At 31.5% G+C, this 23,661-nt stretch overlaps 4 protein-coding genes and 1 non-coding gene across 6 annotated transcripts; 1 reads left to right on the forward strand and 4 right to left on the reverse strand.

Annotated features, from left to right (window-relative positions):
* Positions 1 to 196: 196 nt before the first annotated feature.
* Positions 197 to 5,263, forward strand: LOC123224935 (putative rRNA methylase YtqB). 2 transcript variants are annotated; one of them, XM_044648726.1, is made up of 6 exons: positions 197 to 447; positions 540 to 603; positions 1,017 to 1,209; positions 1,386 to 1,486; positions 3,338 to 3,493; positions 4,765 to 5,263. In XM_044648726.1, the coding sequence occupies exons 1-6, from the start codon at positions 261 to 263 to the stop codon at positions 4,886 to 4,888; spliced, it is 825 nt and encodes a 274-aa protein (XP_044504661.1). In that variant the 5' UTR covers positions 197 to 260; the 3' UTR covers positions 4,889 to 5,263. The 2 variants fall into 2 exon arrangements, with proteins under 2 accessions (XP_044504661.1, XP_044504662.1); XM_044648727.1 differs by having other exon boundaries at positions 201 to 447; positions 1,413 to 1,486.
* Positions 5,264 to 8,146: 2,883 nt separating this feature from the next.
* On the reverse strand, positions 8,147 to 8,219 carry TRNAR-CCG. Its single transcript has one exon. It is a non-coding gene; the product is annotated as a tRNA-Arg (tRNA).
* A 744-nt stretch (positions 8,220 to 8,963) lies between these two features.
* Positions 8,964 to 14,569, reverse strand: LOC123225188 (thiosulfate/3-mercaptopyruvate sulfurtransferase 1, mitochondrial-like). The gene is made up of 12 exons (XM_044649088.1): positions 14,346 to 14,569; positions 13,534 to 13,725; positions 13,292 to 13,351; positions 12,954 to 13,016; positions 12,271 to 12,395; positions 12,018 to 12,180; positions 11,720 to 11,779; positions 10,841 to 10,899; positions 10,544 to 10,625; positions 9,733 to 9,796; positions 9,505 to 9,572; positions 8,964 to 9,367 (listed from the first exon to the last, which is right to left on the reverse strand). Exons 1-12 carry the CDS (start codon positions 14,436 to 14,438, stop codon positions 9,269 to 9,271), a joined length of 1,128 nt encoding a protein of 375 aa, XP_044505023.1. The 5' UTR covers positions 14,439 to 14,569; the 3' UTR covers positions 8,964 to 9,268.
* Positions 14,570 to 19,654: 5,085 nt separating this feature from the next.
* LOC123225614 (transcription termination factor MTERF9, chloroplastic-like) lies at positions 19,655 to 20,815 on the reverse strand. Its single transcript, XM_044649713.1, has one exon. It carries the CDS (start codon positions 20,813 to 20,815, stop codon positions 19,655 to 19,657), a length of 1,161 nt encoding a protein of 386 aa, XP_044505648.1.
* A 1,220-nt stretch (positions 20,816 to 22,035) lies between these two features.
* Positions 22,036 to 23,283, reverse strand: LOC123225615. Its single transcript, XM_044649714.1, has one exon. The coding sequence runs from the start codon at positions 23,281 to 23,283 to the stop codon at positions 22,036 to 22,038; it is 1,248 nt and encodes a 415-aa protein (XP_044505649.1).
* Between the last annotated feature and the right edge of the window lie 378 nt (positions 23,284 to 23,661).

Genomic DNA, 23,661 nt, shown 5'->3' on the forward strand with positions numbered 1-23,661 from the left:
AAGAACAAGTCGATGTAATTTTTAACTGGAGAATAATAAGGCGTAGGATTAAAGTGAGAATACAGAGAAAAATTAAAAAAAGAAAAGGCATAAGATTAAAGTGAAAATACAAAGAAAAATAAAAAAAATTGTGATTAACGGTGTAAATGATATTAAAACATTTAATTCAGCAAACCTTGGATGCGACATTCCGTTAGTCTTATTATTAAAATTCTTACTTCAAAATTAATTTTTTTTTAAAAAGATTTTCTCAAGTGAAGATGTTATCTTCAAGATTGGTATCACTCTCATATGCTATTCCATTTTCCTCTAAAACCCTCTTCCCCAAATTATTCTCAAAACCCAAAATTTTTCTGTCTTCCCCTTCTTTCTTCCATCAAAAACTAAACTTGTCTGCCGTTTCCATTGCCACATCACCTTCCTTCTTCTCAGACTCCCCTCTTTCAGGTGCCTTCTTCTTCTTCTTCTTCTTCTTCTTATATTGGAAATTTCAGTACTTTTAACACTAACGAATTTATATTTTATTGATGTAATTTCAGGGCTAGGGGATGGTTTGGTGGGTTATGTATTTGGCAAGAAGAAGGCTACTGAAGTAGCTCACTTGTAAGGTTCTTCTTTAACAGTCTTTTTCGGAACATTATGTATTGAGTGGTTCTTTGCTGGTTTATCAACTCCAGGATTTTTTTATTTATAATTGAAATGGTTGTGTTCATAGAACAAGATGTTGCATTGAAGATAAATTCATACTGAATCATTAATACTTGATCAAAAACCATCGTTTTCCTGCTTCATAATGTTTTTAGTGTGTGTTTGTGGACACATGGGTTTGGGATTTCTAAAAAGAGACATTACTTGCATGTGCTGTTATTGGGGATTGTTGAAGTTGCAAGTTATGAGATAGTGGTGGCAATTGATTTAGAGGAGAAATATAGTTTGTTGTAAATTATTCTGTCTTGTGGTTCTTATATCCTTGAAGCTGTTTATTTTGTTTCTCAACATAGCCTCATGGTTCACAGTGTATGGAAGCATGTTGTCCAAAAAGGCGATACTGCTGTAGATGCCACATGTGGCAATGGCCATGATACCTTGGCAATGCTTAAGATGGTTGCTGATGAGTCTGGTATGGCTTGTGTTTATGGATTTGACATTCAGCGAGAGGCTCTAGAGAGTACTTCTTCTTTGCTGGATGGAACTGTCAATCAGGCAGAGGTGATGCTATTTTACATTTTGTTTTATCCACTATGTTTCTTCTTTTATTTCTAGAAAGCCAAACATTGTCTTAGACCTTAAATTTTATATCCATGAGATCCTTAAGTTAGCTGTTGAATTGTGTTTTTATCTTCTGGTTCATTTATATCTGTCATTGATTATTGATTTTCATGCAATTTATTTTGACTTCCAAATTCATTCAGAAAGGACTTGTCAAGCTCTTCAACATGTGTCACAGTAGAATGGAAGAAGTCATTGCTAAAAATGCCCCAGTGAGGTACTATACAAATTCTAGTATCTTGTTGGTCTTGCTATATCGTCTAGTTTTCCGAACTGGAAACATGATGTATCATTAAGGCCAGTGATTTTAACTCAGTTTTATGAGCTGGCACCTCTCTCAAATAAAATATTGTTCAAGATGCTAAAGAGATCTACAAAATGTGTGGTCTAGACTCCCTTAGGCCTTGGGAACTGTCAACCAATTACACCCATAGGCAGGGATCAAGGTTTTGTTTGTAAGAATGACCAAACAACTGAGGCTGAAGTGCAAAAAAGCATCGATTGGTTACTATTTTCAAAATTTTAGCCTAGTGCTGACTGGTCTACAAGTTAGAAAAAGATGAAAATAATGAGCTGTTTTCCTATAGTAAAGTGGAAGAGTATTTGTGAGACAGATTGTAACATTAGCTTAGGAAAGAAAACACAGCATCTTGAACTCCATGTTTCAGAATTGGTAACGGTGTTGGCTTAAGGCAACTATATGACAATCTTAGGCAAGAAAATTCCATGGCTTGAACTTAACTACCTAGAGAAAATTGTACAAACACCAAAAAGTTTAGGAGGTCTCAATAAGTTGTTAGTTTAGACCATTCAATGTTCTACTCAGTTTAAGTGTATATTTATAATATAACACATACCCTTTGAAATAGTGTTTAAAGAATATTTTCATGGTCCTTCGTAGTTTAAGTAGAGGATGAAGAGTGATAATATTTCTCTTAAAATAAAAAACTCTTTAGAGAAAATAGATGAGGCAAAAATGAGAGGATCCCTCTTCTCTTGGCATCATTTTCCTTTTATATAGAGTTTAAAACAATTTATTGGATCAGTTTTCCTTTATTTGTGAGGGTTTATCCCACCTCTTTCAGAACCAAATGCCATCAAATTATTGCTTTGTCCATTAGTAGTCCCCTTTATTCCGTACTTTCATTTTAAATCTTGTGTTGCAGATCTTTCCCTAATCACTTAGGGTGAAGATTCATTAATATGTCAGATGAAATGTATGAAGTAGAAGATATTATATAAAAAATCATTTACAGCTATTGCAAAAAAAGAAAACGGATACAAGGAGATCAATAACAGATAAGGCAACAGTTTGATGCCATTAGACAAAATAAGTGTGAAAAGCCCTAGTAAATATTTTTAAAGGAAAATTTATCCAATTAAATTACCTAAAGTCCTCTCTATATGTAAAGATAATAGTGTCTAGATTATGAAAAACCCTTCATTCCTTTGGAACACTCATCTCTTTTCAACAAGAGTATCCCATACCTCTCAATTTCTCTACTAAAATCAACTCACAACCACTAAATACTCTCTAAACGTATTTCTAACAGCTTTTGGAGCTATTAATTCATTTCAATACTGACTTGAGCATCGGAGGGTTTACACTAACAATGTCGTTGAAGCTTTCATTCCTAGTGTTTTCCAGAGGGAGAGCACTTGTGTTGCAAAAGGTTTCTATACCTACTCCTTGAATTCAAAGTCATACCCTGCAAAGAATGATCTCCAGAGAAATCCTGACATGTTGTTCACTTCTTTGTATTTTTTTCTTTCAATTTTTATAAATCCTCTTTAATTTCTTGTAAAAAAATATCAACTCTTAGAGAAGCTTGTAACCAGGTAGATCTTTCAAGATGGTTACTTTTCTCCTTTGCCTATTCATATTCATCCTCCTCCTACCGGGCCTTCTCCTCACGAAAAAATTTGAAGTTTTCAATCATACTCTTTCCCAAATTCCACATTATACACTTTTATACTCAACTCAAACTAAAAATTATAATGCATCTTTTGGGTGGTCACATATGGGTGCTTGCTGTAAGTTATACTTTGATTCCTTGTATGATTCTAGGCTTGTTGCTTTCAACTTGGGCTATCTTCCAGGAGGTGACAAAACTGTAATTACAATGGCTGAAACAACAGCATTGGCACTGGAGGCGGCAGAGAGAATTGTAGTACCTGGGGGTCTTATCAGCATAGTGGTCTACGTGGGCCACCCTAGTGGAAGGTAAACGTTCAACTTAATTATTTTGCTTTATCTTTAGTGGAAACAAGTTTTAAACAGTTTATGAAATTCATGAACTAAAATTGTTCATGTTGCAGTTGATTAATTGTTAATGTCTATAGTTACTGAGACTTGTATGCAGCCTGTAGAATCATAAACTTAATTACAGAATGTGGGTGGGGATGGGAGATCCTTTCTTTGTTCAATAGCATATGCTGGATCCAAGATGACCTTCAGAACAATGCTTCTGGCTTCTGCCACTACTTTAACAGCAGTGATGATAGTCATTCATGTTATTATTACGTGCCTATTCAATCACTTCCTGGAGATTTATGCCTGAACACCTTGCAAATCTCCAACTACACACACAATACCAGCACAGATTTCAAATAAACCAGAAGGGGGCTGGTAAAACACTCGTAGATTGTATTGAATTTGTTGAGCTCCTTTACAACCTATCCAACGAAATTTCCACTAGAACAGACTAAGGAAAATAAACATAAAATCAGGTAAACTTCCAGTGTTTCAAGGAGCCGGTACCTCCCAGTAAGACACTATAAAAATGTCTGCTGCCATTTTTTCTTTTCTTTAGCTTCCAATATGTCTTCTTTCAGTCATTCTCTTTTCTTCCTCCTGTGATTTGTCAGCAATTAGGTCCAAAATCAGTTATCACCTTCAGCCGATTTCTCCATGCCAAATGCAGCTCCTTTTACTTTTTTTTACCTCACTTAAACTTTGAGGGGTGGCCTAACATTCTTATTTGGTAGAATTATTAAAGATTTCTATGGTCAGAATAGGATTCTGTTTCACCAGCTTGTTTCTCTGTTTGTGCTATGAGTTTCACCATGTAAGGCTTATAGCTCCAATTTTAGGTGTACTTTTGTTTTTCATATTGCTAAGGTAAAATTAATTGGAAGAAAAATAAACTGTTCAAGTACTTGTATGTTTCCACTTTTGAGCTATGTTTTAATAACCAGATCGGTCTTGACTTAGTTAAAGGCCTGGTCTAGGTTTTTCCTGGTCCAACCATTTGGACTGGTGGACAGACCAGTAAAACAACACTATTTAAATATATATTTCTAATATACCACAAATTCATTTGTGTATGTTGTCTGATGGAGTTGCACCATTCCTAAGTCCCTACATTTTCTAGGTGACATTATCATATCTGTGAACCAGGTTAATACCTGTCCAACTGGCTGGTCCAGTCCCCTTTTTTCATAACTATGCTCGAGTTGAATTTTAGTTTAACCTGTCTTCCTTGTGGTCTTCAGGGAGGAACTGGAAACTGTTGAAGCATTTGCCGATAGATTGCCAGTTGACAATTGGATCTGCTGCAAGTTCCAGATGTTGAACCGACCTTTAGCTCCGGTACTTGTTTTCTTGTTCAAGAGATGATACCACAGAAATTTTCCATTGTAATAGTTGTTATACATGATAACTTTGCATCTGATATTGGGACCCTAGAAGCACCTTCATGCATACCTTCCCTTTTGTCAAAACTATTAGTCTGAGACAACTTTTTATCTATTGGAGAGATTAATTTTTCATGTACTCTTGGAGAGTTCAATTTTTCCTGTACTATCGGATGGATACCAAGTAGGGTACAAACAAGTTAAACCGCTCACAAGTTATTTGCAGTTTGGGTTGATTATTGTCAAGCCGAATTCGAGTTTGAGCTGGTTGAGTATTATATTTAAGTCGAGTTTAAGTTTGGGCTTTGTATAAATCCAATCGAGTTGGGCATGAACCCAATAGTACATGGCTTGGTTTTGTTTGATTGCAGCGTTATACTAAATGAGTTTATAAAAGTCTGCGAATAGGAGGATGCATGGCATGAAAATATATTATGTTTATCCATCTTGTTCATACATTTGAAATTTTCGTATCAATTTGCACTTAATAATTTGGGCAATGCTATGTGATATGCTTTAGCACACAAATATGTACAAATATAGATAAATTATTGTGTGATTAGAGATTACTTTATCATTAATTTAAAATAACCCAATCACATTATAACACATTCGTATATGTATATATTTGTATACGAAAAATGTGTACATATAGTTTTATTCTTATAAGACCAAAAGACTTGTTCCCACCCAAGGTTTGATATAATCTCAATCTCTCACTAGCAGATTTTCAAAAACCTAAACTTTTAGCTATGAATTAAATTTTGTTAAAACTTTCAGTTGCATATAACGATAAAATTATTATTTTAATAATATTATTAAAATATATAAAATTTATTATATTTTCACTCTTGTGTACAGTTTTTCAGTTTTGAAAAACTATATTACCTCGCCCCCCCCCCCCCCCCCCCCCCCCCCCCCCCCCCTCCCTCCTAAAAAAAAAAACCCAACCTAGGGGTTTGCTTTTTTCCCTTTAGACCACCATCTTTGTCACCGGCGATCATCGAATTTTGTTTGAAAATCCACACGATTTTCGATTGGATGACAACATGTATATACTATCAATTCGCACTTTACAATTTGGGCAATGCTATGTGTATATACTTTGGTATACAAATATGTATACACATATATGTATTATTATGTGATTAGAGATTACTTTATCATTAATTTAAAATAACTCAATTACATCATGATATATTCATGTGTTCAAAAAGTGTGTATATATTTGTGTAAAAATATATATATATACAGTTTTATTCTTATAATTTGGTGGGAGCACCCATGTCTAGTGGTGCCAGCCCACAACTTTTTGGGCACAGCTCAAAAATTTGTGGGCCATGTCAAGGCCCACAAATAAAGTAGATCATGTTAGGGTATGATCCATGATATCAAAGACATGTTTTATATCTTAAGGGTGTGTTTGATTGAAGATAGACACAACAATAGGTCGGGCCATATCAACTTCAATACGGTCTATTGTGTTTGTGAGTCCAAGGCTTACACAATTGTGGGCCTTCATATTGAACTGACTTGTAGAGATATTAAAAGATTATCTAAGTAATTTTAATTCTATTACAATTTCATATTTACTAATTCATTTTTTAGTAAAAAATTATTCTATTTTTCAATTAATATAATAAATAACTTGAATAATATTTTAAAATAATTATATGCAAAAATATTTAAGTAAAATAATATTTTTTTATTTTTTTATTACATTCAACCAAACATAATAATTATTTATATTTATCAATTTTTATCATAATAATTTATACTCATAAATCTTCAAATACTCTATTTTTATGGTAATCCTTCATTTTTCATCTTTGGTAATACATATATCTTTATGGTAATTTTTTGTTTTTGATAATAAATATATCTTTGTGGTAATTATTCATTTTCGGTAATATATCTATCTTTATAGTAATATTTTATTTTTTGACAACAAAACTATTTTGTGGTAATTTTTATTTTTAGTAATAAAATATTACTTTAATCAAATATACATTTTTAGTAATAAAATATTACCTTAATCAAACACATTTTTTTTGGTAATTTTTCATTTTTAGTAATAAATATATCTTTTTGATAATTTTTTATTTTTGGTAATAAATTTATCCTTGTTTTTTTCATTTTTGGCAATAAATATATTTTTGCAGTAATTTTCTATTTTTAGTAATAAATATCTTTGTGGTAGTTTTTCATTTTCGGTAATAAATTTATTTTTGTGGTAATTTTTTATTTTTTAGTAATAAAACTACTTTATGGTAACTTTTTTATTTATGGTAATAAAACATTATCTTAACCAAAAGTACATTTCTAGTAATTTTTTATTTTTGGTAATAAAACATTATTTTAATCAAACACATTTTTGTAATAATTTTTCATTTTTGGAGATAAATCTATCTTTTTGGTAATTTTCATTTTTGGTAATAAATCTATGCTTGTGTTTTCATTTTTGGTAATAAATATATTTTTGTAGTAATTTTTATTTTTGGTAATAAATATATTTTTGTGGTAATTTTTCATTTTTGATAATAAATCTATTTTTATGGTAATTTGGTAATAAATCTATTTTGTGGTAATTTTTTTATTTTTAATAATAAAACATTACCTTAACTAAATGCACATTTTTGATAATTTTTTTTTTTTGGGAATAAATCTCTCTTTGTGATAAATTTTTTATTTTTGGTAATAAAATGTTATCTTAACCAAATGTATATTTGTAATAATTTTTTATTTTTAGTAATAAATTTATCTTTGTGATAATTTTTCATTTTTTGATAATAAAACTATTTTATGGTAATTTGTTATTTTGATAATAAAACATTATCTTATCCAAATGCATATTTTTGATAATTTTTTATGTTTGGTAATAAAATATTACCTTAACCAAATGCATATTTTAGTAATTTTTCGTTTTTGATGATAAGTCTATATTTGTGATAATTTTTTTATAACAAAGCTATTTTGTAGTAATTATTTTATTTTTAGTAATAAAATATTACCTTAACCGAGCACATTTTTTTAGTAAATTTTTTTATTTTTGATAATAAATTTATTAATTTTTCATTTTTAGTAATAAAATTATTTTGTAATAATTTTTACAATAAATTTATCTCTATTTTTGGTATAATTTTTATTTTTAGTAATAAACATTAATAAGCTTTTATGAGTTTCAATTTTTTTTAAAATTTTTATACCGAATGACCAATTCACCCAACGGAGTTGCAAAAAGCGATCGCGATGGGACTCGAACCCACAATCTCCCGCTCCGGAGGCGAGCGCCTTATCCATTAGGCCACGCGATCCTCTCAACCGATCCTTTTTCTCTAATACATATTCAATATATCAAGCTTTAAATGGCATCTTCAGTTTATTAAATTATTGGTCCAGAAATTCGCCGGTCAGAAAAAAAAAATATTGGTTTTTAAAGGGTTTTCTATATTTTATTTGAACTTGAGATTTTATATTATTTAAATTAAACACCACCTGGATAGATAGAAATATACCATTGCATGTTGATGTACGCATGCACAGAAGTAGACTTAGTTTGAGAATGAGTTGAATATAAGCCTATTTTAGATACACAAATAAATATATATATTTATATGTGTTATCACGTAATTAAATATTATTTTATCTTTAATTCAAAATTATTTAATCATATGATAATATATATAAAATGTATACTCATTTATGTATTCAAAATTGATACACATAATTTTATTGTATGAAATAATAACCCTTAACTAAGACAATGACTTATTATTCCAAAATTTCAAATTTCTTAATAATAAAATTTGACAATCTCAGTTCATGATTACTATAAAGTATTTGATAATAGTTTTCAGCCAATTTCACTTCTAATGACATGCACAGTTGAGAGTTCACTCTTAGTAAATTCAAGTTGGAGACAAATTTTACAGGTATGATATACCGAATGATAAAAAACAGTACATTTGTAAAAATGACTATAAAATTCGGATACAACATGTACATACAAATTTAATACAATTTATTGTGAATAATATATTTTAAAAAATAAGATGAAATAAAGGAAGCCAAATCATCAAAACTTTCATTCCAAATATAGCAATAGTATTTTAACAATAATAAAATATTTGCTTAGAGTTATTGACTATGCTTTCTCCAAAGAAATAAAGGTTCACATATTACTTATTTCTAATAAACACTCCCCACATGCATCCTCTTTGAGAATTCAACACCAATGTTTTTAACCATGGGGTTCACACTTTCACATTAAACACCAAAAATAAAAATCACAACTCAACATTTTACAAAACTGCGTCATCGTTGCAATCTGTGTATAAGATTTTGGTTGCAGACTATGGTAATTTCATGAACATGCGTTGACTGGTGTGTCTTCATGACCTCCCCATTCAGTCCATGATCCATCATAGACTGCGACATCCAGCTTCCCAAGTCTGTGCAAACCCTGCAAAACAAGACCACACATCAATTAAATCATCTGGACTGGTAATGTAATGTAAATGTTCTACCAGCAGTTCTTTTCTATAGCTCACGAAAAGGAAAAAAAAAAACTCGGGAGTTTGTGAAAGCTTGGAAGAATACCAATGCAAGAATGCATGCAGTTATGCCAGTGCCACATGAGGCTACAACAGGTTTGTCCGGTGAAATGCCTGCAGAAAAAATGTGCAATTAGATAACTGAATATATTGTTAACCGTCCATTAGTTAACTTACTAAAATGTTTACACTTACAGATCTGGCTATATGAAAGGAAATACGTGAAATTGTAACAAATCAGGGCGAAAAAGTAAAGATAAAAAGTCCTCCATACCTTCTTGCGCAAATCGCTTCTTTAGCTCATCTGCTGGTAACAGCATCTGAGAAGCATCCAACATCTGCAAAGAATACAAAGAGGTAGATTAACAAAGTGCCTTTCTTTTTTTTTTTTAATCATTTAGCAGTTTTTATCATGCTTTCAGAACATCAAGAAAATAAAAGACCAGGACACACATCATAACTCAAAAGTAAGCTAGTACTAGTGTTTTAAAACCTAGACCAGACTGGTCCACCAAGCACTAGTGGTCAATTTAATCTGTGTCATGACTAGAAATCATTTTAGCCGCCGGACCAGATTGACTTAGGGCTGAATCGTGTTGGGTCAGTCAAACCGGTCCGACCGTCATGCAATCATGTTGGTGTCTGCTACGCTATTAGTTCTTTTTTATTATTGCAATCGGTTTTAATTTAATTTAATTATCTAAAAAGCCTCATTTATTACATACCTAATTACAAAAGACGGGAATGGAACCTTCGATTTAAGACTAGACACAACTGCTGTTGGGCCAAAACATTTATTTTTCAATATTATACAATAAATATATCCAATTAACATATTTCAAAATTTTAATTACATCTGACGGATGTCACCGGTCCGCATGGCTGGTCAGACCAGTTGACCCACAGATTGGCCCTTTGACTGAGTCAAGACCTTATCTAGATCTAAAACTATTGGCCAATACCACATACTAACAATTTATCAAGGTACAAATGCTCACTTATTAACTCAAGTCCTACTTGTGCTTTTTAATGAGGTCAACAAACATAAATAAACAAGTATCATGTGAAATTTAATCATGTTTTACCTGCGGGAAAGGAATACACTTGCTTCCAGGGACATGACCACCTCTTATTCCTCTACGAGGTTCAGGTGCAGCACCATCAAACCTGCACAAGTAAAAAACCTACATCAGAAATATTAAAAGAGAAAAAAAAAAGAAAGAGTGAAAGATCGATATTTCTTTAGCAAGATAAGGACAAGAGAACAACAAAACACATGCATTCTATAGACTTTTGCTTATGGTGTATATATTTTGATTTCAAGGAAAAGTAATCACATAAGGCAAAAATTAGCACAACTGATCATATAAGAACATAATTACCTGGCCTTTGAACGGGCATCTACATGTTGGTAAGCTTTTTCCTCAATATTTCCTTTAACCTGGAGAATAAAAGAAGTAAAAAGTATCTTAGAATTGTATTCAAGTTTGTGATCTCACCTCAGCTTAGAGCCATTTAGCTTTTGCCTAGCTAGACACTTGGAGTCTGCATGCTTCTTTTAGTATTGGTTTTGAGTCTATGTGACTTTTCTTGGGGTATGCCCCTCGTATCCAATACTATATTTTTTGTTCTATTTAATTCTTAATTTTTCAAAAATAAAAGTATTCAAGTTTGAACTATATCATGCAGAAAGACTTATTTCCCTAGAAAATCAGTTATGTCACACTTATTCGGACCAGAGACCACCACAAAGAGATCAAAAAGTATAAAAAAGGAAAATACTGACTTAACACTAACAGAATTAACCAACATAATACTTGCAACTTCTGACTACCTTAAATACTTATTCATAGAAAGGCTAATGAATAGAAATTGCGTATCAACTATAATTCACAGAGTAGTTTAACCGATTACCATTACCGTAAGCGAACAGCTAAAATTTGGTGAAACAGGATTTCAGGCCATCATTTAATGCTAAGTTTCTAACCACAACCGCTTTGAAGAAAGAATTCATTACATGCCTTTACGACTCAGGTTAATACACCGATCATCTAAATCTTAACTCAGATTAGATTTCTGATCATTTGTTTAATAGAAGTTTATTAACAATGATTGAATCGAACAGATTTATCACAAGTCAATAAGGCTGTCATTAACCAATTGAGTGAACATATATCATGTTAACAGTGTTAAGAATAAAAATATTGATTTTCATGGTTTACAAATTAAAATAACATTGAAAAGAATAAATGCAATTGAACCTGCTCAAGTGACCAGACAAGATGTGGCTGAAACTTTGTCTCGAATGTGACTGGCCCAACCTGCAGTACAGAGGAACAGGAGATTGGAACCACTCCCAATAAGGATACAAAAGAAAAGGAGAAAAAAATCATGAAATGAATCTACTTAATGTAATGTACACTAAACCATACGATGTATTTCCCGACATAAAATAAGCATATTTAAAGTTTTACATAGAAAGAATGATCCAAGGTTTGACAATTAGTCTAACACATCAACAGCCACGCTAGAACAACTAACTTGACATTATGAACTTACTACATGTCCCTGATATACTTTCTCTATTGCCTCGCTAGCAGCACTAGCTTTCAAAATAGCATCACCACAAGCACTTGATTCGACATCAAATCCTGAAGCACGCCATCTTGGAAGGCCTCCATCTAACACCCAGATTCTGTCATGCCCAAAGACTCGGAACATCCTTCCATTTTATTAAAAATAAATAAATCTGATTAGTTCATTCCACAAAGCCATAACCATGTAGAGAGTTTCACCACAGCATGCAACTCACCACCAGACACGAGCTGCACTAAAAAGTCCCTTCCCATCATAAACAACCACCCCATCCTTATTCTGGATGCCAAGAGCAGAAGCAGCAGCAGCAAAAGCTTCCTCTGATGGCAACATGTGTGGCAACTGATACAAGTCATCAATCTTTAGTTGTAAATATTGCAAGAAAGAACAAGCCAATATGATATAAAGTACAGTGCTTTTATGAATTGAAATGCACAATGTAGACCCAAAATTTTCCTTTTTCAATTTTACTAGATAGATATCACCTTAAAATATTAAAAGCAAAATTTATGCATATCCTCTTAGAGAAACATGTAGAGTTGAAATCAATTGTTAGATTAATTAACTTGACAAAAAATCATGAAAGAAATTCTTTAGTAAGCAAGATATCAGAGAATGTGATTGGCCAAAAAAAGGAAGGGAGGAGAAGTGACTTGGTTCTTTTTAAGAGCCCAAAAAAGAAAAAACAAAAAAGAAAACTTCATGATTCACATTGTGCACGTCAGAGTAAAAAGCTCAGCTTTACCATTCAAGAAATTAAAATAAAATATCGCAGAAGGGAAAAAAAAATGATATTACAAATAACAGGCACATTTTTAATATTAAATCTTTCATAGATTAACCATCTACCAGGTGTAGGTTATGTTAGCAACAAACAATAGTATTAACAAGGGCACTTACATTAGAATTTTGATCCGCTATTCCATCCACATCAAAGAATAGGGCACCAGGAATATGAGCCATCTGTTTTAGGGAATTGGGGGATTGAGAATGTTAGCTAATCCAAATACATATGAGTTCAAACACCCAAAAAGTCCAAAAGAATGTGAAAATTGCACAAGTTGCAGTATTCAAGTGTGAAAATTGCACAAGGTGCAGTATTCAAGATGCACATTCTCAAGAGCAATTATATAACAAAGATTCATTGAGAATTTGAATGAAAATCCATATGCGCAATTATGAGCACTGTCTTAATGGTCAAATTCAAACAAGCTCAAGATCGAGTTGGAGGTCAGCACCTGATACTCTTGAATAGGATTTCTCTGATCATCTGGCATGTACCAAGATGCATCCAAAATCTGGTTAAAATACAATGAAAAAATATTTATTAAAGAAGCAATTTCCTAAATAATGATAAATTAATTTCCAAAAGTTAAACAAAAAAGTAAGCAAATATACTATATGATAGTCAATTTCAAATCATCTTCAGCTTCTAGAAATTATAAAATAAACCAATGAAAGAAAATGCTGATATAGCTACCTTCAAATCAGGTTCCCTGAGATTCGAATGTAGCCAATCAACAGAGACAACAGGTTCATTTGTGGACATGGCTAATGCTGAATAATAAGACCTTGTACCAACTACTGAGGAAGCCATAACACGAGGTGTTTCGATAGACGATGTCTTGTCTGGTGTATATTTGGGGCCATGCTGTGAGTAATACAGTCTCTTCTGCACAAGTGAAAAACAGAATAATATAAGTATTTAAATAGGGTAAACTTAACAAGCCATGAGAGTGCTCTGCCATTATCCCTATGAAGTAGAGAATTTTCAATAACTGGAGCTAAGAATACTGTGCTGAGCTCATCACCGTGGATTCTTTAAAGAAAGTTAATTCTTTTCACAGCAATTTTTTTTTTTTTTAAAGAATTAGCAGCAAAAGCATGGATTAAATTTAACTCAGTAAAGAACATAACTTTCAAAAAATTAAGGCTAAGAACACTTTGGTGAGCCCATGATCATCGATTCTTCATAGAAAGTTAACTCGTTTCAGAATAAAAATAAGATTTTTTTTTTTTTAATATTCTTTAAACACTCAACTGATGCAGAAGTCCTCATTAGACCATAACCAGCAGTTCAAAGCTCTACTTCCCGCGCACAAGATAACGAAAATACACACAAACCCGATCACCCAAAATCGATCCTTTAAACAAAATCACCGTATAACCAAAATACATACAAAGCAGAACCAATAAAAACAAGCAAAAAAAAAAAAAGAAAAAGAAAAGAAAACGAAAACCCAGATAAGAACTGAAAACCTAAGACATACTAGATGATATTTCCAGACTTACATTGAGAAATGAAGTTAAAGCTTGCGGCTTGGAGATTGAGGAGTGAACAAGACGGTGAAGCAAGAGAGTTCTAGTGAAAAAAGCTGACGCCATTGACTCAGAAGACAGGAAGAAAGAAAAGGGTCCTTAGTTTGAGGGCTGTTGTGTCTTGGTGTCAGAACTCAGAATCTGAATTAAAATAAGCCAAAAATTTGCCCAGATGTTTGCGTTGGTTGAAAATTGCGGCTACTGTGGCCACTGATAAAGAATTGCAGCCTTTATATACTGTGGATTTATGAGAGGATTTAGTTCTAGAATATCCAAGTACTAAATTATATTTTAATATTACAATACTGAGAATTATTAAAAAAGTTTTTTTTTTTTGGATTTTCAAAAACTAATCCACGTTAATATATTTTTTTTACTAATTTATTCAATTTTAATCGTTAAACAATTAAATCACTCCACAGTTTGTTAAAATTTTATTATATTGGTATGAATTTTTTTGTATTATAGTTAAATATTTTAATTTTACCAAAAATTAAATTGGCCTTTTTTAATTTATTAAAGAGAGTTTTCAAATTGATGTATGATTTTAACTAAAGCGCGGGAAATATAGTTAAGAAAAATCGAGAAAAAAAAAATGATTTTGTTTAAATGCATTAAATCAACTTTTTATATTATAGTTAATTGTCTTAATTCCACTAAAATTGACAACGACTCTTTTTCTACTTTGTTTAAAAGAATTTCCAAATTAAACATTAATTATATTTCCCGATATATTTTCATCAAAACTCAAATTAGTATGATACTAATTAAAGTGCGGGAAATATAGTTAAAAAATCGGGCAAGAGAAATGGAGAGACATTGCGACTTTCTTTAATTGTATGAGATCAACCTTTTGTATTATAGTTAAATGTCTTAATTCCACTAAAATTCAAAACAAACTATTTCTAGTTTGTTTAACGGAGTTTTAAAATTGAATATCGTTTTAATTTGTTTCCATATTGAACATTAATGATATTTCCAACAATTTTTTATCAAAACGCAATTAATATGATACTAACTAAAGCGCTGAAAACGTAGTTAAGAAAAAGCGAAAAGAGAAGTAAAGAAACATTTCGAACTTTATTTAATTGCATTAGATCAATTTTTTGTATTATAATTGGATGTCTTAATTCCATCAAAATTCAAAACAACCCATTTTTTAATTTGTTTAAGAAACTTTTCAATTTGAACATCAATTATATTTCCAAAAATTTTTATTCTCAAATTAATATGATACTAACTAAAGCGCAAAAAATGTAAATAAAAACCAAAAAGAAAAGTGGAAAAATATTACGCTTTGCTTAAATGCATTTATGTTTAAAAAAAAAAAAAAAGTTAATGCAAATAGCACAATGCGAGTGAAACCAGGCAAGTAGATGTCTGCGAGTACAGTGAGATTGTAATAATTGGTTGGCTTAGTGAGTCAGCCCTGTAAAAAGGCCGATAATGAAAAATTGAAAAATAAAAAAAAGCATATATAAAATTATGCAATTTTCTTCCTAAATTCTCTCTTAATTCTCGTCATATTATTCTACCTTATGTACTGTATTTTTTTGGGAAATTAAAATAATTACCCCTTTTTTAGGGGCAATAAAAAATTTATCCAAAATTTAGAGGTTTAAAAAAAATACCCATAAATTAAGGGGGTGTTTGATTTCAGTATTTAAAGATTATTTTGGTAATCTATCTTTTATTCCTTTATTTGGTTTGTCAATAATAAAATATTACAATAATCTTCTATTACCAATGACAAGTAAGTAATCTGATTACCACCTACACCTTAAGTATTTAAAGATTACCAAAATAATCTTGATTTTATTATAATTATATTATTATTTATTAATTTTCTGAGACAAAAATAAATTTATTTTTAATTAATATGATAAATAATATAAAAATAATTATATTCAAAAGCATTTAAGTAAAATAATTTACTAATAATATTTTATTACCTTTAACCAAACACAATAATTATTTATAATTACCAAATTTTATCAAATATAGTAATCATTTATACCCAGTAATCTTCTTAGTAATTTATCTTTAAGGAAATCTTTCTATTTTGGTGATAAAATATTACCCAAATCAAACGCCCCCTAAAGGATTTAAACAAAAATGTCCTAAATATCCTATAAAATACCAAAAATACCCTTCTTAATTAAATTACCCTTTTTTTAAAGGGTATAACAAAATTACCCCTAATTTTAGGGTTTAAAGAAAAATGGCCCAAAATAATACCAAAACTACATTTCTTTTATTTCTATATACATCATATGTCTTCATTCTTTTTTAACATATCTGAGAGAGATTTCTAGAAAGAGAAAAGAAGTTTGTATTCAAGATTCCGAGTCAGAAGAAAAAAGTTTGTTATATCGAGATATTTATACATACTATTACTTCAATCATTATTATTTTATTAATAATGCAATTATATATGATGTTTTATATAATAAATTATAGTGTTATGTAAAAAGTGAAATAATGAAAATTACATAGGTTATGTTGTAAATATTACAGTAGTATAGGTGAAATGATATTTTACAATAAAAGATATTAGAAGATTATATTAGATAATATTAGAGGGTAAAATGATATTATACAATGAAAGGTGTTAGAGATATGTTAGATAATATTTGAGGTAAAATGATATTTTAGAATATAGGGGTAAAGTGATATTTTCACAAATTAGTATCACATTAATCAAAATATATTAATAGTCACAATATATAATTGAATTATGGAATAGGTGCAATTATGCAATAGAAATCTATAAATAGTATTTTCAGTCATACTATTTATATTGAGTATATATTTTATTATAAAATTAATCTAAATGGCTATATATGCTTCAATTAGATATAGAGGGAAATGGATAAAAAGGGATGACATGTTATAAAATATGTTGGAAGTAATAAAAAATTGATTAAAATTTCAAAACACACGACATTCAAATAATTAATCCAAATAGTGAGCGACAGGTGTAATATAGATCGAAGGATATTTAACATTCAATTAAACATGAAACCAAAACATCTTGACGATGGCATTCCAGTAGAAATTTCGAATGATGAAGATGTTGAGGTTCTTAACGGTTTGTTTAATTTTTTCAAAGAATGTGTTCTAGTTTTTGTAACAACTACAATTAATGATGATAGTTATGAAGCTTAACAAGCAGATGAGAGTTTACAAGGTGGTAAGTCGAGTAGTTATCCAGAAAATCAAACTATTGGTATAGAAGACATTCAAAATATTGGGATCAATCCGAAATAAGAATTTTCAGAGGAAGATTTTACATATATAAATGATGTTCATGTTGATGCATTATATCGTGCGAAAGAATTTCTTAATGGCAACAAAGAAAATTTTCAGAATTAAGTGAATTTGATGGAAAAGTTGTGAATGATATTCCAATTGAGGAATCAAAGGTTGAAGAGAAGATACACATTAATAAAAATATTGGAGATATAAGTAGTTTTCCAGAAACAAATTTTGATGGTGGGAATGTTCGTATTGATGCATTTCATTGGTTACCTCATTTTCCTGATTAGCCATCTATATCCAGAAGTATAAGAGTGTCAAGCGATAGTGATACTCCAAAAGTTGGTATATTATTTTCAAGTAAACAACATGTCATTGATGCAATATGTCAAGATGCTCTTCAGAGGGGATATCAGTTTGCAGTGGATAAGTCAGACATGCGCAGATGGGTAGTTAAATGTGTTAACAAAGGATATAAGTGGCATGCACGGGCAATTAGGGTAAGAGAAAGTGATAGTTTTGAATTATGTCATTTTGATAGCCATCACACATGTTCTAGAGATCAGATATTACCTCATCATAGACATGCAAACACCCTAGCTTTAGGACAAATGTTGAGGACTAAATTTATATTAGTTGATCGTGCTTATCGATCAAATGAGATCATTACGGATATCGTTGACTGATATAAAATTGATATATCATACACACAAGCATAAAGAGTGAGAAATTGGACACTTCAATCATTAAGGGGCACACTAGAAAAGTCGTTGATGTTGCTGGCGGACGAGAAATTGGGCACTTCAAATCTTGAATCAAAATGCATAAAAAGATGACAAAGATTGTTTTACTAACATTTTTGTCCATTTTCGTTGCTAGAAACGCCGCAAAAATCGCCTGAGAAAATTGCATGGAGTCGACTACGCGAAAACGTGTATTTGGATTTACTATTTTTGTGTGTCTAACGGAGATAAGAGTCGTTTTTGTTGATTTTGATACGAGGGACATTTTCGTTTAAAATTTAAATACGGGGGCAATTTCGTTTTGCCCCCTTAACTTTGGGGCAATTTAATTAATTTCCCTATTTTTTTCTTCCTAAAATTCTTCTTCTTCAACTGTTCCACATCATAATCTCACAAGACTTCAAATTTGATGATTTATTAATGTGAATTTACTATAAAAATGCATAATTTTATCTATATTTGGCAAACGGGCATGCTAGGCTGCGTCAAAACGAGTTCAAGTAAAATGAGTCAATATATACAGATAATATTTTGAAAACCTATACCCGATCCGATGGATACAGATAAACCCTTGGATTACCTGTAATTATTGACTTATTAAGTTTAATATTTCATATTTTAGTTATTCAATAAAATTCAAAACAAAATTAATCAAATGTTTGCTAAACTTGAAAGACAACAAAAATACTACCACAAAACTCCTGCAGTTTCATTAAAATGTCAATATAATTGTAGGATGGACGATGAAATGCAATTGAATAACCATCCGTACAGAGGAAAAATCATAGAAAGATGACCAAAAACATAATTTGTTTAATTAACACCCAAATGGATGCTTTAATGGGTCCAACTATTGCAAAGATTGTTATTAAGCTTTTAAAGCCTTTATATTATAGTTCTAAGCTCACAGAAGAAAGAAATTAATGTAATATAAATGTTATTTATAGATGCTTTTATATTATGGGTAACCTGCAGGTATACAAGACCCACCTGTACAAACAAGTGTTATATAGATACAGGGTCTAAAAACTTGAAACTCATACCCCTTTTTTCGAGCAGGTACCCACAGGTAATACGAGTATCCCACCTATTTTGCTATGTCTAATTTTATCAAATAAGTATGAACTTCTCTAAATCAAAACCATATCATTTCCACAAAAACATATTTCATGCCAAAAACCACTAACCACTATTCTGTGGTACACAAAAGAACTCTTTCATGGTTTATTGTGAAACAAATAAATTTGGCTGAATACAATCCAAATTAACATTGAAACAATATCAGAAAGGAAACCCTTTCCGCACAATCTTCTTAGAGTCTACTGCCAATCTCTTGGCACATTTTGCATTTCTATACACCTCCATCAACTGGTCAGCAACTTCTTGTGGGTGACAATTAACATACACTTTTAAGAACCTTTTTTCTGTCATTCTTATAGCTGTCAACATTGTAGCCTGACCTTTAATCTCCGGAGACAAACCCATGTCTTGAATTTTCCCAGCTAGAACATGTCTTGGTTTTAAGACAGATTCGAGGTTGAAAAACAACAAAAATGGATACTGAAGCACAACACTAGCAGGGAACTTCAATGTTCCCACAACAAAAGTCATGTTCCTTTGAACCTTATCAATTGACAAGGTTAATAATAGTGGAGACTTTCCGAAAAACCTCAAAATTTCATCCTCTAAGAAGCCAAACTTCTCAAAGTTTGATATCTTTTCTTGGATGGTTTCAATTTTTGAAATGGCAATAAGAGTAACCACATATTTATACATCTTAGCAGTTTTCGGAATGCCCGTTCTCCTAATGTAATCAATCTTTTGATCATCCAATGAAGTCCGAGGGATTAATGTAGGTCTCGAAATGAGCATAGGGATCAAGTCGTGAGTACTCAACCCCAACTGTTCATACAAACCAATAGTGGGCTTAATACTTTGGTGAAAATCATAAGTCAACAATGAGGGGTTCCTAACAATGGCTTTACAAAACACACTCTTTGAACCAAAAAACTTGGTGAAGTAATCAAACCGCTCATCAAAGCAACGGTTAAGACGAGAACTGAGGAACCGCGGGCGACAATTAATAATCTTGACAAGGTCAGAAGACTTCAACCCTAACCCACTTAGTATGTTGAGCTTGGATTGAAGCTGAACGGAGTCAGCTTCCCGAAGTGAAGGTCTCCTCGTGAAAATCTTTGAAACATCATCATCACTGCAACCCCATTTCTTTAAAACTTCTACAGAGTTACTTGGGGTGAAATTTGGTTGGAGTTTTGGTGTTTCAGGTTCAGCTTGGCATTTCGTCGAACAGGTAGCGATCTTGGTAGTGAGATAGCATAAAGCAACCCTTTTGGTGGCCTTTCTGGACAAACGCAGCAAGTGGTGTTGTGAGCTGGATAAAAAGGTGCGCAATTTGAATAATGTGTGGAGTTTTGGTTCCATCTGGATGTTGCAAATCGGGTTGAAAGATTGTATTGAGTTCAGGGTAGGCTGCGGTTTATGAAAATGAGCCAGCGCCCTCAAATTTTAAGCCATCTGGTTGGGTTGGGCCTCTTCAGTGAAGTGAAATAAAACATTCCAAGTTTCATGGGAACTTTCTTCCAATGACTCTAACATTATCCATAATGTGGACTAATTTTAGTGATATTTTTAATTAGTTTGAATGAATTTGTATTAACTATTTAATATTCATATCAAATTTAAATTAATCTATATTCAAACTCGATTGAGCTTGAATCAAACCCTAACTATCAAAATATCATCTGAATTATCAATTATTTTTATTAGATCATTTTAAAAAATTTAAATATTTGCATGATGACATATAGGGTTTGATTTAATCCAAATAAACTCAAATGGTTTGATTACATATAGGGTCTATTCATGTATAAACATATACCTATTAATCGGCATAAATGTTTGATTTTAAATTAGATATAAAAGTAATTTTATTGTAATTTTATTATATTGAATTCAAGTTCTTTCCACTATTAATATCAACCTTTTATATTTGCAATAAAATTTTATGAAAACTCAAATTAATATGATATAAACTAAAATGCAGGAAATGTAGTTAAGAGATGAGAAGAAGAGTGACGAGACGTTGTTATGACATTTATAAAATAGAGTAATTAGTTTAAAAAGTTATTATGGCTATGCAAAGAAAGGCTATCCGAGTAGAATTATGTGAGGGAAACTATGCAAGTAGAAATACGCGAGTGGAGAGAGATTGCGATAATTGGTTGGCTTGGTGAGCCAACTTATGGCATAAAAAGGGCTGGCTGGTAATGAAACGTAAAAGTTACATGTCTAAAATCCTTCAATCTTCTTCCTAAATTCTCTCTTGATTCTTGTCATATTCTTCTTCTCTCAATACTGTTTTTTTCCCCTCCTAAAATTCTTCTTCTTTAACCAGTCCACATCATAATCTCACATGACTTCCAATTTGATGATTTATTAATGTGAATTTACTATGCAAATGCAAAATTTTATCAAATAAACATGAGCTTTTCTAAATCAAAGCCATATCATTTCCAAAACAACAGAATCGATCCCAAAAACCACTATTCTGATTTCTGAGGTATGCAAAAGTACTCTTTCATGTGTTATTGTAAAACAAATAAATTTGGCTGAATACAATCAAAATCAACATTGAAACAATATCAGAAAGGAACCCCTTTCCGCACAATCTTCTTAGAGTCTACTGCCAATCTCTTGGCACATTTTGCATTTCTATACATCTCCATCAACTGGTCAGCAACTTCTTGTGGGTGACAATTAACATACACTTTTAAGAACCTTTTTTCTGTCATTCTTATAGCTCTCAACATTGTAGCCTGCCCTTTAATCTCCGGAGACAAACCCATGTCTTGAATTTTCTCAGCTAGAACATATCTTGGTTTCAAGATAGTTTCAAGGTTGAACAACAACAAAAACGGATACTGAAGCACAACACTTGCAGGGAACCTCAATGTTCCCACAACAAAAGTCATGTTCCTTTGAACCTTATCAATTGACAAGGTTAAAACTACTGGACACTTTCCGAAAAACCTCAAAATTTCATCCTCTAAGAAACCAAACTTCTCAAAGTTTGATATCTTTTCTTGGATGGTTTCAATTTTTGAAATGGCAATGACAGTAACCACGTATTTATACATCTTTGCAGTTTTCGTAATGCCTGTTCTCCTAATGTAATCGATCTTTTGATCATCCAATGAAGTACGAGGGATTAATGTAGGTCGCGAAATGAGCATAGGGATCAAGTCTTGAGTACTCAACCCCATTTGCTCATACAAACCGATAATGGGCTTAATACAATAGTGAAAATCATAAGTCAACAGTGAAGGGTTCCTAACAATGGCTTTACAAAACAAACTTTTTGAACCAAAAAACTTAGTGAAATAATCAAGTCGCTCATCGAAGCAGTGGTTAAGACAAGAGCTGAGGAATCGCGGGCGAATATTAATAATCTTGAGAAGGTCAGAAGAGTTCAACCCTAACCGACTTAGTATGTTGAGCTTGGATTGAAGCTGAACAGCATCAGCCTTCCGAAGTGAAGGCCTCCTCGTGAAAATCTTTGAAACGTCATCATCACTACGACCCCATTTCTTTAAAACTTCTACTGAGTCACTTGGGGTGAAATTTGGTTGGAATTGTGGTGTTTCAGGTTCAGCTTGGCATTTAGTCGAACAGGCAGCGATCCTGCTGGTGAAATAGAATAAACAGTTTGCATGAGTGGCTTTTATTGACAAAGAGAGCTTTTGTGAGGTGTATAAAAAGTTGCGCAATTTGAGAAATGTGTGGAGTTTTGGTTCCATGTGCTGTGGATGTTGCAAATTGGGTTGAAATTTTGTACTGAAACTGAATTGAGGCTTATGAGAATAACCCATTGCCCTCAAAGTATATGCCATTCTGCTGGGTCTGGGCTTGAAGTGAAATTTAAAACATGTCATTACCTATGTTTAGAATTAACTTAACTTAAATCCAATCCCAGTTATCAAAAAATCAACGAGATTACTAGTAATTTTTTTATTATATAATTGTAAGGAATTGAAATGTTTTCATGGGTGATTATAAGGTTAGATTCATTCCGAATTAAACTTGAAAATAACTAATTAAATATCAATTTGAATTTAAAAGACTTAACTCAATATCGATAAACTAAAGTTTTTTTGACTCAAACTTGACTTAATTTATAAAATCAAAGTTTGAACCTGACTTAGAAATAACTTTACTTCAAATTTGATTTGAATCAAACTTAAATTCAAATATTTTAAATCGATTCAAAC

Source organism: Mangifera indica, chromosome 9 (genome assembly GCF_011075055.1).
Source record: "Mangifera indica cultivar Alphonso chromosome 9, CATAS_Mindica_2.1, whole genome shotgun sequence".
In the NCBI taxonomy this organism is placed as follows: domain Eukaryota; kingdom Viridiplantae; phylum Streptophyta; class Magnoliopsida; order Sapindales; family Anacardiaceae; genus Mangifera; species Mangifera indica.

Excerpts from the sequence above, each read along its gene's own strand:
- LOC123224935 (XM_044648726.1), top strand. The coding sequence starts at position 261 with ATGTTATCTTCAAGATTGGTATCACTCTCATATGCTATTCCATTTTCC. Across the intron at positions 1,210-1,385 it reads GAACTGTCAATCAGGCAGAG|TTTATTTTGACTTCCAAATT; the intron begins GTGATGCTATTT and ends ATTTTCATGCAA. Across the intron at positions 1,487-3,337 it reads GCTAAAAATGCCCCAGTGAG|GCTTGTTGCTTTCAACTTGG; the intron begins GTACTATACAAA and ends GTATGATTCTAG.
- LOC123225614 (XM_044649713.1), bottom strand. The coding sequence starts at position 20,815 with ATGGAACCAAAACTCCACACATTATTCAAATTGCGCACCTTTTTATCC.
- LOC123225188 (XM_044649088.1), bottom strand. The coding sequence starts at position 14,438 with ATGGCGTCAGCTTTTTTCACTAGAACTCTCTTGCTTCACCGTCTTGTT. Across the intron at positions 13,017-13,291 it reads ATCCTATTCAAGAGTATCAG|ATGGCTCATATTCCTGGTGC; the intron begins GTGCTGACCTCC and ends TCCCTAAAACAG. Across the intron at positions 12,396-12,953 it reads TAGCGGATCAAAATTCTAAT|TTGCCACACATGTTGCCATC; the intron begins GTAAGTGCCCTT and ends GACTTGTATCAG.
- LOC123225615 (XM_044649714.1), bottom strand. The coding sequence starts at position 23,283 with ATGGCATATACTTTGAGGGCAATGGGTTATTCTCATAAGCCTCAATTC.